Source organism: Callithrix jacchus, chromosome 4 (genome assembly GCF_049354715.1).
Source record: "Callithrix jacchus isolate 240 chromosome 4, calJac240_pri, whole genome shotgun sequence".
Taxonomy (NCBI): Eukaryota; Metazoa; Chordata; class Mammalia; order Primates; family Cebidae; genus Callithrix; species Callithrix jacchus.
Genome location: NC_133505.1, coordinates 43,698,903 through 43,711,075, shown reverse-complemented (window position 1 = coordinate 43,711,075; position 12,173 = coordinate 43,698,903). Strand labels below are relative to the sequence as shown.

Below are 12,173 nucleotides of genomic sequence, written 5' to 3'. Positions count from 1 at the left end.
ATCCTGGGTGGGAGCAGAAGGATTGAATGATGGCTCTACACTCCTTCTACCCAACCTTATTACACTGAAGAGGAAGAACTTCTGCAAAATTCTGAGATTTGTTTTGCAGGTTCAAAGAGGTGTGGCTCAAGGATTCAGACCCATCTTAGCTGCAAACCCAAACAAGAGCGTGCACTAACTCCACAGCCTCCACCCTGCCTTAGCTTGAACACCAACTGCCTCCTCCCGTTCCATGCAGTCACCGGGGTCCACAGACCATCCCTGTGGGGTTGGCTTGCTCCTCTGCCTGAGTCGCCACCTGTGGCTAGGATCTCCTGCAGCCAAAAGCAGCAGCAAGTGTAGGCCGTCTACTCCTGGCACTGAGATTGCACCACTGCACTCTAGTCTGGGCAACAGAAGGAAAGTTTGTCTCAAAAAAAAAAAAAACCCAAAAACGAAAACTAAAAAGCAGGGGGGGCCAGGCTCAGTGGCTCACGCCTGTAATCCCAGCACTTTGGGAGGCCAGGGTGGGTGGATCACTTGAGGCTAGGAGTTCGAGACCACCTTGGCCAACATGGTGAATCCCCGTCTCTTATATAAATAAATAATAAACAAACAAACAAATAAATAAAAGGCAAGGGGAACAGCAGCAGGGAGAGCCAGGGGCTGCATGAATTCTGGGTGCTTTTGAAGGTGAATATAACATGATGATGATGAAGAGGACAGAACAGTACAGGGTACCAGAGAAAACTGTCTACACTGCTGATAAGTAAAGGGTAACCAATGGTTAAATAAATAAAGTGAGACAGGAGAAGCTACAACTGTTTGGCTGCATAAAAGTAATATTAATTGAGCTATTCATATTAACTGCTTAGTGTTGTTATGTAATTACAATGCAGCTCAATAATGAGATGTGTAATCAGTGTCGGACCAATTGAACTGTGTGTTGACTGATCATAACAATCCCAGGTACAGCTGATTGTTCTAGTGCACTGTTAGTGGAGATTGGTCCCAGATGCCTTGTAGTAATAGTGGTGAGAATACTAACAATGATGATGACATGTGCTACAAATGCCCACTCATTTAATTCTCACAAGAGCCCATATCCACATCACCTACCATCCCTTGGCCTGTTTTACAGAAGGAAGTGGTGCAGCCTGCTCCAGGCCCCAATGCTGGTGAGTGGCAGAGCAGATCCCCACAGCTCTGGGCGTGAACCCAGGTTTCCGGCTCCAGTTCTTCAGCACTCTGCTACTCTGCACCCCACATGATGGCGTTCGCAGAGGGCCAAGATCCCCCACTGCACCGGGCTGTGCCTCCTCTGCCCTGTGTCCCCTGCTAGTCCTCTCCTCACCTGTGTAGCTGCTGGAAGGAAGTGGATGCTGTGGTCCCCCATTAAGTTCTGGGGCTCCTTCTGCCTCTGCCACTTCCTCTTTCTCCTCCTCTTCCCGGACCTCAGGGGTTTCCTCCTGTGGCTGCTCCATGGCTGATCTCCCCTCGGCGCCACGCCTGCAGGCCCGGTCATAGCTCTGGCATCGTCTGGGTCTGAACGCAGATGGACCTCTACAGGGTGGTTCCCATCAGCCTGGGCAGAGGAGAAGACAGGAAGAGGTCAGGGGAGGCAGTGACAAGGGAAAGGATGGTGGGTGTAGGGCACACTTGGGGGCTGCTGTCATGGAAGGGGTTGTTCTGCTCCTTCCCAGTCCCTGTAGTGCTATCCCATGGTGTCTGCTCCTTGTATCACAAGTCACTTGCCCTCCCACCCTTCCCACCTGGCTCTTGTGGTAGGTTTGTGGGGTTTGGAGCAGGCTTCATAAATCAGAGAGGTGACATACCACTGTGCCACCCTTCCCTGCCTCTTGTTCTGAATCTCCAGGAAGCACACTGGAATGACTTGAGGGGCTTTTCCCAACTCTCCAGCCCACCTGGAGATCCAGATATGCATCACACCTTGAAGCCCCCACCCTGTCCCCACCCGCACTCAGGCCCAAGAATCACAGCTGTCCTGAGCGACTGTTCCTGAAGGAATGAGCCCCATCTTTTCAGCAGTTGGGTGTGGAAAAAAACCACAAAGCACTGCTGTTCTCGGATCATGTTGACAGTGGATCTGCAACTAGACCTTCAATAGCAGAGACATCAAACAAAGGAAGATGTGCCCCGTCCTGGAGTCTTTCCAAGGTGACACCTTACTGGGTGGTGACACCATGGCCACATCACCCAGGAGGAGACAGTTCCAACCCTTAGCAAGTAAAACATTGTCCACAAATGCCACAGTCAAAGATGATAAGAGAGGTACTGTGGACAGTCTCCCAGCACAGAAATATCTGCACCTGACTTTGTGGAAGGATCAGAAGATCTGCTTTAGGAAGATGTTAAGCATCAGTGGAACCTCGCCTCTTAGATATCTTACTGACAGCTCAAACTTAACTTATCCAGATAGAACCCATCATTTTTCCCAAACCCGTTGATCCTCTAGTAATCCTTACTTCAGTGACCCACCTGCCTGTCTACCCACTCATCTGAGCCAGAATCTGGAGTGATCTGAGACTCCTTCTGCCCTCTCTCCCTGCTCTAGGCCTGCCAACTTGGCTGTACACTGGAATCATTGGGGAATATTTAAAAAGACAGATGTCTGGTAACATCTCCAGAGATTTTCCTTTGATTGGTTTGGGGAGAAGCTTTGACAGTGAGGTTCTTTTTTAATTCTCCTGGTGATTGTAATGTGTAGCCAAAATTGAGAACAACTCACTTCTTCACAGCAAAGCAACTTCCAACTGGTAGTAAATCATTCCCTCTCAAAACATCTTAATGGTACCCAGTCATTTCCCCCAGGCCTTCTCTTGCTTGGACTTAACAATAACCGTGGGGCCTACTTGAGGGTGGAGGCTGGGAGGAGGAGAGGAGCAGAAAAAATAACTATTGGGTACTAGGCTTAGTACCTGGGTGATGAAATAATCTGTATAACAAATCCTGTGACACAAGTTCACCTATATAACAAATCTGCATGTGTAGCCTGAACCTAAAATAAAACAAGAAAAAAACCCTCTCACTATTTCCAGTGTTTTTGTTGTTGTTTGAGAGTGTCTCACTCTGCCGCCTAGGCTGGAGTGCAGTGGTGCAATCATGGCTCACTGCAGCCTTTATCTCCTGTGCTCAATCGATTTTCCCACCTCAGCCACCTGAGTAGCTGGGACTACAGGTGTACACCACCAAACCCAGCTCGTTTATGTATTTTTTGTAGAGATGGGGTTTCCCCATGTTGCCCAGGCTGGTTTTGAAGTCCTGGGCTCAAGCAATCTGCCCACCTTGGCCTATCAAGGTGTTGGAATTACAGGCATGAGCCACTGTGCCTGGCTTAAAAATAATTTGAATTTATAATAAAATGAGAAGGCAAAACTTAAAAACAATAATGTGGAAGATGAGAGGGAGCGATCAACATTCAATCAGCTCAAGTCCCTTTATTTTTCAAAAGATGTCTCAGGCCGGGCACGGTGGCTCATGCCTGTAATCCCAGCACCTTGGGAGGCCAAGGCGGGTGCATCACGAGGTCAAGAGATCGAGACCATCCTGGTTAACATGGTGAAACCCCGTCTCTACTAAAAATACAAAAAATTAGCTGGGCATGGTGGTGCCTGCCTGTAATCCCAGCTACTCAGGAGACTGAGGCAGGAGAATTGCCTGAACCCAGGAGGCGGAGGTTGCGGTGAGCCGAGATCACGCCATTGCACTCCAGCCTGGATGACAAGAGCAAAACTCCGTCTTAAAAAAAAAAAAAAAAAAAAAAAAAAAGTCTCAAGATGCTGATGTAGAATTTCCAAATTATTACAGTAGGGTGGAAAAACTTGTAAAGGGTCATGTAAACCTCTAGCTTTGTGACTGAGAAAGCCTCTCAGACAGGAGCAGAACACAGAGACACAACTAAATGAATGTGGGATCCTGGACCAGATCCCGCAGCAGAAAAAGGGCATTAGCGGAAAAACTGGTAAGGTCTGAACAGCACACTGAGTTTGGTTAATAGTATTATACCAGTGTTCCTTAATGTAAGATTTAATCTTAGCTGGGTAAAGGACAGGTGGGGACTCTGTACAATCTCTGCAACTTTTCTGTAACACCAGACTTTTTTCAAAATAGAGTTAGAATTAAAAAAACTTTAAAAAATTTGGTTTTCTGGCTTCTCTTGAAAATTGGGCAGACCTGGCCACTAGGCACCTGCATGCCTCTGGCACCCACCCCCAGAGCTGAGCAATGGCTGCCCACTCGTCTCGCCTCCACTAGTGGCAGTTTCTCCCCTGCAGACTCTACTCATTTAAACTGCATTGTAGGGACCTAAGAGTTTGTTTAATATACGTCAGTTCCTCAAGGATCAGTCCCTGACCACTTGCCCCTGGGTGTTAAACTTGGGAAGCACCAGAACCAGAGCACAGGAAATGTTCACAGGTGCTGTCCTGCTGGCCCTGTGGCTTTTTCTAAGTGGCAGCTGGGACAGCCACTCCCACCTCTCCCCAGCTCCATTCTCCTTATGAGTCTCAGTCTTCTCTGGATCAGTGATGTGCCTACCTAAACACTCAATTTCCCAAGCTCTCTTGCAGCTACAGAGTTCATTGGCATAATTCTGACCAACAATATATGAACAGAAATCTACCACGAGAAGTTTCTGAAAAAGCTATTATTTCCTAATAGAAACAAACTTCTGCTCTTCCCGTCTTCCTGCCTGGAACAGGAATACTATGCCTAGAGGTGTAGCAGCTGCCTTTGGAGCAGCGGAAAGCAGGGTAGGAGGTGGGTGGAGAGTCTAAAAGCATCCGGCCACTGTGGCCTCCAGAAGCTGCTGGACGCACGCTGCAATGGCGACCTCCAGAATGCTTGTTAGGTGAAAAGTATCAAACTCATTTTACTACGCATTGATTACCGGATTTCTGTTGCATGCAACTGAACACTATCCTAATTGAAAATAAGAGACACTAGCTAAAGAGGAGAGTACAATTCTGGGGTGGAGGTTGGTCACAATACTGGAAAAAGGACTCGGCAATCACCAAGAGCAGTTTGTGACTGCAGTGGCATTAGTCAGCTTTCAAAAAAAATCTAGCCATTATCCAAATAGTAAGTACCAGAAACCAATTCTTCATGCGCCACAAGATTGAAAGCCTGGAGACGGAGGAAGAAGGGGAAGGTGAGAAGGGGCCACGGGAGGCTTCAGAAGGGGTGAGTCCCAAGAGAATGAGGAGTGCAGGCCGGGCGCGGTGGCTCATGCCTGTAATCCCAGCACTTTGGGAGGCCGAGGTGGGTGGATCACGAGGTCAAGAAATCGAGACCATCCTGGTCAACATGGTGAAACCCCGTCTCTACTAAAAATACAAAAAATTAGCTGGGCACGGTGGTGCGTGCCTGTAGTCCCAGCTACTCAGGAGGCTGAGGCAGGAGAATTGCCTGAACCCAGGAGACGGAGGTTGTGGTGAGCCGAGATTGCGCCATTGCACTCCAGCCTGGATAACAAGAGTGAAACTCCATCTCAAAAAAAAAGAGAATGAGCAGTGCTAGTGACAAGGGTCAGACGGTGGGACTCCTGAGAACCACGGCGCAGTGGCAGTGGAGGCCAGGGTGAGTGGGATGAGGCAATGAGAACACACTCTTTCTGGACCCACGTGGCAGGGGTGTCAGCGCACATGGCAGGCTGTGGTGATGAAAGCCAGGAAGAGGGGAACATGAAGATGTGGGGTTTCCCCTTAGCAGGCAGTAACAGAGGAGGAAAAGCTACAATACTGCCTAGTATATATAATTGACAACACAGCCTCTGAGGCTCTGGTGACCCTGGGGAGGACCTGACTAAGCTCTCTGTCAGGTCCAAATCCTGGAGGGAGGGGAGGTAGGCTGACTGAGCTCCCACTATACTTCAGGTTCTCACTCAAGCCTCAAGATGCCCCATAAGGCCTTATAGGCACCCCTTGCAGGTGACAGGCCTGCAGATCCCAACAAGGTGTTTCAGAAAACATGCTGGAGGACAAAGCAGAAAACAGCAGAGCTTCAGACACAGAGGCACTCAAGCCCAGCCAGGCCCTAACAGCTGTGTGTACCGTGCTGTGGTACTCGGCTAAGCCTCAGCTCCCACTCCCACATGTAGCTATGAGTGGGTTTTTCCTCTAGAACCGGGAAAACTGTTCTCAGTTTCAGGAGGTGCAAGTGGCTGCCTCTTAGGTTCAGATGCAGTTCTAGAATATGGCTAGAATTTTGGATTTGGGACCAGGGTCTATTGTTCCCATGCTGACATCTCTCCCTAGCCTGGAATTGTCTCTTCTGGTGTGACCTCTCAAGAACACCAGCAAAGAGGGAGGGGAGCTATATAGCCTGGCTGTTCTAAAACCTACACACATCCCTTGGGCTGCTCCTATTTAGATTCAACCACTGTGCTGCAGCCTATCTCTGCATTTTGCCAGAAGCCTGCCATTTTCACATGGCCTCACTGCTCCATCTACAGCTGAGGTCTGCCATCTACCCCAAGCCAAGGCTGTTGCCTACACACTGTTCTTAGCTTGCCCGGCCAGGAGCAAACTTGACCCCTGCACTCTCTCTCCTGACCCACTGGACCTAGGCCCACTGTCTGGATTTTCTCAGGTAGCTGCTATCTCACCCACCACTATTCCTGCAATGAATCCTATTCTCCTCTTCCTTTAATCAGCCCTGGCACTAAAGATAGCACAGCCTGGGCTGGGCATGGTGTCTCACACCTGTAATCCCAGTACTTTGGGAGGCTGAGGTGGGCAGATCACATGAGGCTAGGAGCTTGAGACCAGCCTGAGCAACATGGTGAAACCCCGCCTATACAAAAAAATATAAAAATTAGCTAGATGTGATGGTGTACGTTTGTAATCCCAGCTACTTGGGAAGCTAAGGCACGAGAACCACTTAAACCTGGGAGGCAGAGGTTTCAGTGAGCCAAGATCGTACCACTGCACTCCAGCCTGAGGACAGATTGAGATCCTGTCTTAAAAACAAAGAAAGTCTGTGCACGGTGGCTCATGCCTATAATCCCAGCACTTCGGGAGGCCAAGGTGGGTGGATCACTTGAGGTCGGGTGTTCAAGACCAGCCTGGACAACATGGTGAAACCCAACTCTACTAAAAATACAAAAATTAGCCGGGCGTGGTGGCATAAACCCAGATACTTGGGTGGCTGAGGCACAAGAATCACTTGAACCCAGAAGGCAGAGGTTGCAGTGAGCTGAGATTGTGCCACTGCACTCCAGCCTGGGTGACAGAGGAGACTGTCTCAAAACAATGACAACCACAACACAGCCAGACACTGTTTAATTTGTATGCCAGCAAAAAACCCTGGCTTTTTTTTGGCCTGGGTCCCAGTGTTGGCTATTCCCCCTCTCCACCCCCCAGAACTGTGCCAGAGCCAGAAGCCCTCTGATCATATCACAGCTTTGCCCCACTTAAGAGGCTGGAGCTGGGCCGGGCGTGGTGGCTCAAGCCTGTAATCCCAGCACTTCGGGAGGCCGAGGCGGGTGGATCACGAGGTCAACAGATCGAGACCATCCTGGTCAACATGGTGAAACCCAGTCTCTACTAAAAAATACAAAAAATTAGCTGGGCATGGTGGCGCGTGCCTGTAATCCCAGCTACTCAGGAGGCTGAGGCAGGAGAATTGCCTGAACCCAGGAGGCGGAGGATGCGGTGAGCCGAGATCGTGCCATTGCACTCCAGCCTGGGTAACAAGAGCAAAACTCCGTCTCAAAAAAAAAGAGGCTGGAGCTTGAGACCCTCAGACAAGACAAGGGCCCTGCAGCCAGAATGAGGGGGCACAAATGCAGCAACATAGCCCCTTACCAAAAAGTAGTCTCTAGCAAAAGAATTTCTTGTGGCAGGGCTTGGGGGAAGGGTGGGGGGCTCACGCCTGTAATCCCTGCATTTTGGGAGGCTGAGGCAGGTAGATCACCTGAGGTCAGGAGTTCAAGACTAGCCTGGCCATCATGGCGAAACCCCATCTCTACTAAAAAAAAAACACAAAAATTAGCTGGGTGTGGTGGCATGCACCTGTAATCCCAGGTACTCAAGAGGCTAAGGCAAGAGAATCATTTGAACCTGGGAGATGGAGGTTGCAGTGAGCCACAATCGTGCCACTGCACTCCAGCCCAGGCAATAAAACAAGACTCCATCTCAAAAAATAAAAATAAAAGAATTTCTTGCAAAAAAAAAACCACTGGACTACTCCAATTCTGGCATACATGCAAGTACACACACACACACACACACACACACACACACCCTGTAGTGCACATGTAGCCCCATGCTCCCATTCCAATATCCACTGTCTGGCCCCAAGAAGAAACTGTGGAGAGCTTAGGTGCAGGGAGGGGCACAACTTCATTCATTGCCCATTGGCAGGTGAATTTCATGGGCAGTGGTAGTTAGGAGCTTAACCCAAATGACCCAGAGCTCGAGAGAGACCTGGTCTGGGGCCAGAGCAACTAAGCCACCTGGGGTCCAGTCTTTCCCACCAAGTCCAGTTGTCCCCCTTCCCCCTCTCTGCTAGGAGTAGGGAGGGGCTCGCTTTCAGGGCAGCCCTCTGTGCTCCTGGTCAACTGGGCAACCCCCAAGTGCCTTGTACTCCTTGCGGTGACTCAGGAGTTTCCCTGATGTCCACTGGCAGACTGCATGGTGTGGGAACATTTCTGCCCTATCCAGAGGATGAGTGGGGATGGTCAGTGTGCCAGGGGCCTCCATGGGCTCCATCTGCCACATGGTACAGCCTGATGGGCCCTCTTCCTGTACCAGAGCCTAAGTTGAGTCACCACCTCCATCACAATGGTATCAGCTTCCCTTCTCCAAGGACTTACTACAACTATGCTCTCTGTATGTTGACAAATATAATCCTTACAACCCTAAGAGGAAGGTACTATTATTATCCCCATTTAACTGATGTGGAAATTATGGCACAGAGAGGGAAAGTAATTGGCTCAAGGTCACACAGTAACTAGAGAAACAGGATTTGAGTCAAGGCAGGTTGGCTCAAGTCTTAGCCACTCTACTGTGTGCCTCATACATGGTGCTGGTTAAGACTGGACCAGAGGCTGGCATGTCCTTGCCCAGGTGGGGCCCCTCAGCCTCAGTCTGGAGCTATCACCTCTGAATCCTGTCTGAATGCCAGTCCCCAGCTGTTTCTGTCAAGAACACTTTGGTCAAAGCCCTTCTGGACATTACTGCCAGAAAATGACCCCTGTGTGCTGAAGACAGCCACAGGCTCTGGTCCTTGCCTCCCTCTCCAGCCCTGTCTGCTTGCCCTGCCCCCTACTTGCCCCATGATCCAGCATCACTCCTTGAGCATAGAGGCTTGCACTGTCATCTACCTGGAATGCCCCCCCTCTCCACTAGCTAATACCTTCTCTCCTTCAAGACCTGCCAGCACCTCTTCCAGGAACCTCTCCTGAATTAGCAATATTCTGTTCCTTCTCACCACAACCCTGGCCCAGGCCCTCCAGATCTGCAATCACTATACCAAACTGCAATGTCTGCTAACTGCTCTGGCCTCACCATCTTATCAGGTTCCCAGAGAATGCCCTGTATCTTACTGAGGTAGGTCCCAGCACCTGGCACAATGCCTGGCATTTAGTGGGTGCTCAACATACCCTTGCTGAATGAATAAATATACTAAAAACAAGAGCCTTAGTCACACTCTTTTGAGTTGTAGCACTTGCCACTGTATCAGTTTTCATATATTACTGCCATGGAGATGCAATACTCCAAAGAACTTAATTCCGTCAGCTTCAGTGAGGCCCCGGTTCAAACTCTGGCTCATCCCTCCCACTCTACGACTTGGGAAAGATACTAAAACTGGGATACTACCACCTAACCTGAGAGGCTGCTATGTGGAATAAGTAACGATGCAGTAACTGCCTAACAGTGCGAGGTACACAGTGAGGGCCCTACAAATAAGGACCGCAGTGGCTGCTGCTATGATCATCATCTGTGGCTTGTGTTAAGGGATTGTATGGTGATATTCCAGCTCTAGAAATGTGCTAGCCTGCTGAACCCCAAGGGACCACCACAGACAGAACTTCTTAGACCCTGCCTCACCGTCAACTGTGGTGAGAGAACTGGCAGGGAGCTCCCTACTCTTGAGCAAATGCTTCTTTTTTCAGGGAGAAGGGCCTAAACCTTCCTCCACCTCTTGCCACACACGTGTGTGACCCAGTTGCTGTCATCTTCTTCCTCCCACACTGCAGGGTAATACAGGGCACCCTCTGGATGCAGGACAGAGGTTGCTCCATCTCTGTGGCAGGTGCTTTTGGGAACAGAAGTGAGGGACACCATGGGAGAATGGGTCTGGCTGATTATCTCCCAACCTTTCCTATCAATCATTAATCTAAGTGCTGACCTAGTGCCCTGGTTTTCTAGGGCAGCAACTTGCCATGTTCTCTGCTTACTATTTGCCAATTCAGGTCACTCCACCCTCTTAAGGACATAGGAGAAGGCCATGTGGCCTTCTAGCTGGCCAGAGTCACCCCAGAGAGTCACCTGAGGCCAAACCCCAGGAGTGGCCTGGGGCTGGTTTTGTTCGGAGAGTGCTGGAACAAGAGAAAAGGCCACCCACCCATGCTACAGTTCTTCCCATTGCCCCAAGATGCAGCCCCTAGGAACAACCCAGCCTCCAGGGCTGGAGAATGTCCTGGAGAAGAGACCAGAGACAAGAGGGTACTCTTCACCAGGGATAGGAATGTTGCCACAGAAGGGGGCCTTGGATGTGGCCACCCGCCCACCCACAGTAGGGAGAGAGAGGCACCCAGATCCCTGCATCAGCTCACCGCTGGGAACACAATGTGCTGACTGCCTCCGACTGTAGCCACTGAAGACTGCAAAAATGCTAAAAATCTGTGGTTTTCACAAATAAGAGAAGCTCAGCAATGTCAAAGCACATACACATGCATAGAAACAAAACTGAAAAGACGTGGCCAGAAATGTTAACGGTACTCTTCTCTGAGGGGTGAAGCTGTAGGTGATTTTAATTTTCTTAATTATATTTTCCTATCTTATCCAGTTTCTTCACAGTAGTGTGGGATAGTTTCATAATCCGGGGTTGGTTGAGGGAAGGGAGAGACATTTTAAAAACCAAATAAAATGCTGAGAGATGACAATGAGGTAAAGGAAAGGCCTGCCTAGGTCCCAGAAGAGACTAGCTCTCTCCTCCTGAAGCTTTAATGGGCCTGAGGCTCCCCACGCTGCTTGGACAGGGCTTCCGAGTAGGGTGGTTCTGCCAGTAGGCAGAGAGACACGCCGGGGACCAATCCAGAGCCCTTCACAGCTAAGATGACAGGGGCTATGGTTGGACATTGTCCCTGCCCCTTTGCCCTTCTTCTGGTCCCTGCCAGCTGCTTTCATTCACTCGTTCAACAAATATTTGTCAAGTACCTACCACCATGTGCCAGGCTACATTAGCCAGCAGTAACCAGGGCTCTGAAGGACAAATGCCAAGCACCGCACAGCACTCAGAGCACGTGAGTCTGGTGCGGTGGTCAAGAGAAGCTTTCCTGAGGACCTTACATAGCCTTTGACCCAGGTGGGCTGAGTGGGATCCCAAGGTGATAGAAACAGAGATATCAAGAGGCCCAAGGAAGGAGAAACTGGGCTGGCCGTGGCCAGAGGTCACTCAGGGTCTTTAAGGGGTAAGCTGAGGATGTGGGTGTTTATTCTAGGGGCAACAGAGAGCCTAGGAGGGTTATGAGAGGATGGGAAGGAACAGAGCTGCATTTTTACAAAGATCTTTCAGGCTGCTGTAAAGGGCAGACTGGAGACAATTTCAGCCAGGCTCGGAGGAGCAAGAGTTACAGCAAACTTGGCAAGGGAGTCAGCGGGAGGGGAAGGCCACCTCCCAGAGCCCTGCAAGGTCTGGGAAGCAGCTGTCTGTTCTGTTCCCGGGAAGACCCAGGCTGAGGAGTTGAGGGATGCGGCCCTGACTCATAGCTGAGTACCTCTCTGGCTGCCCCACCTGTGTCCTCACTGAGTAAAATGTCATATTAGATCATCTCCAAGGCTCATTCCCGCTCTGCCCTCCCGGGCTCCAGCCTCCCATAGGTCCTTGTCTCAGTGATTCCCGACTATGACACACACAGGTATCTGGGGAGCAGATGTGGCACTTGTCACTGCTTAGCATGAGGGCAATTGACACTAACAACCACACTCCCAGGCTTGACAACTCCA

At 50.1% G+C, this 12,173-nt stretch overlaps 1 protein-coding gene across 14 annotated transcripts in view; it reads right to left on the bottom strand.

Annotated features, from left to right (window-relative positions):
- PPARD (peroxisome proliferator activated receptor delta) overlaps positions 1-12,173 on the bottom strand; it is a 135,254-nt gene that overhangs the window by 13,940 nt on the left and 109,141 nt on the right. For all 14 annotated transcript variants that reach the window (XM_078369043.1, XM_078369046.1, XM_078369045.1 and 11 more), the window contains one exon: positions 1,334-1,564. In XM_078369043.1, coding sequence (XP_078225169.1) covers positions 1,334-1,463 — 130 coding nt within the window. In that variant the 5' untranslated portion in view covers positions 1,464-1,564. The remainder of the gene's footprint in view (positions 1-1,333; positions 1,565-12,173) is intronic.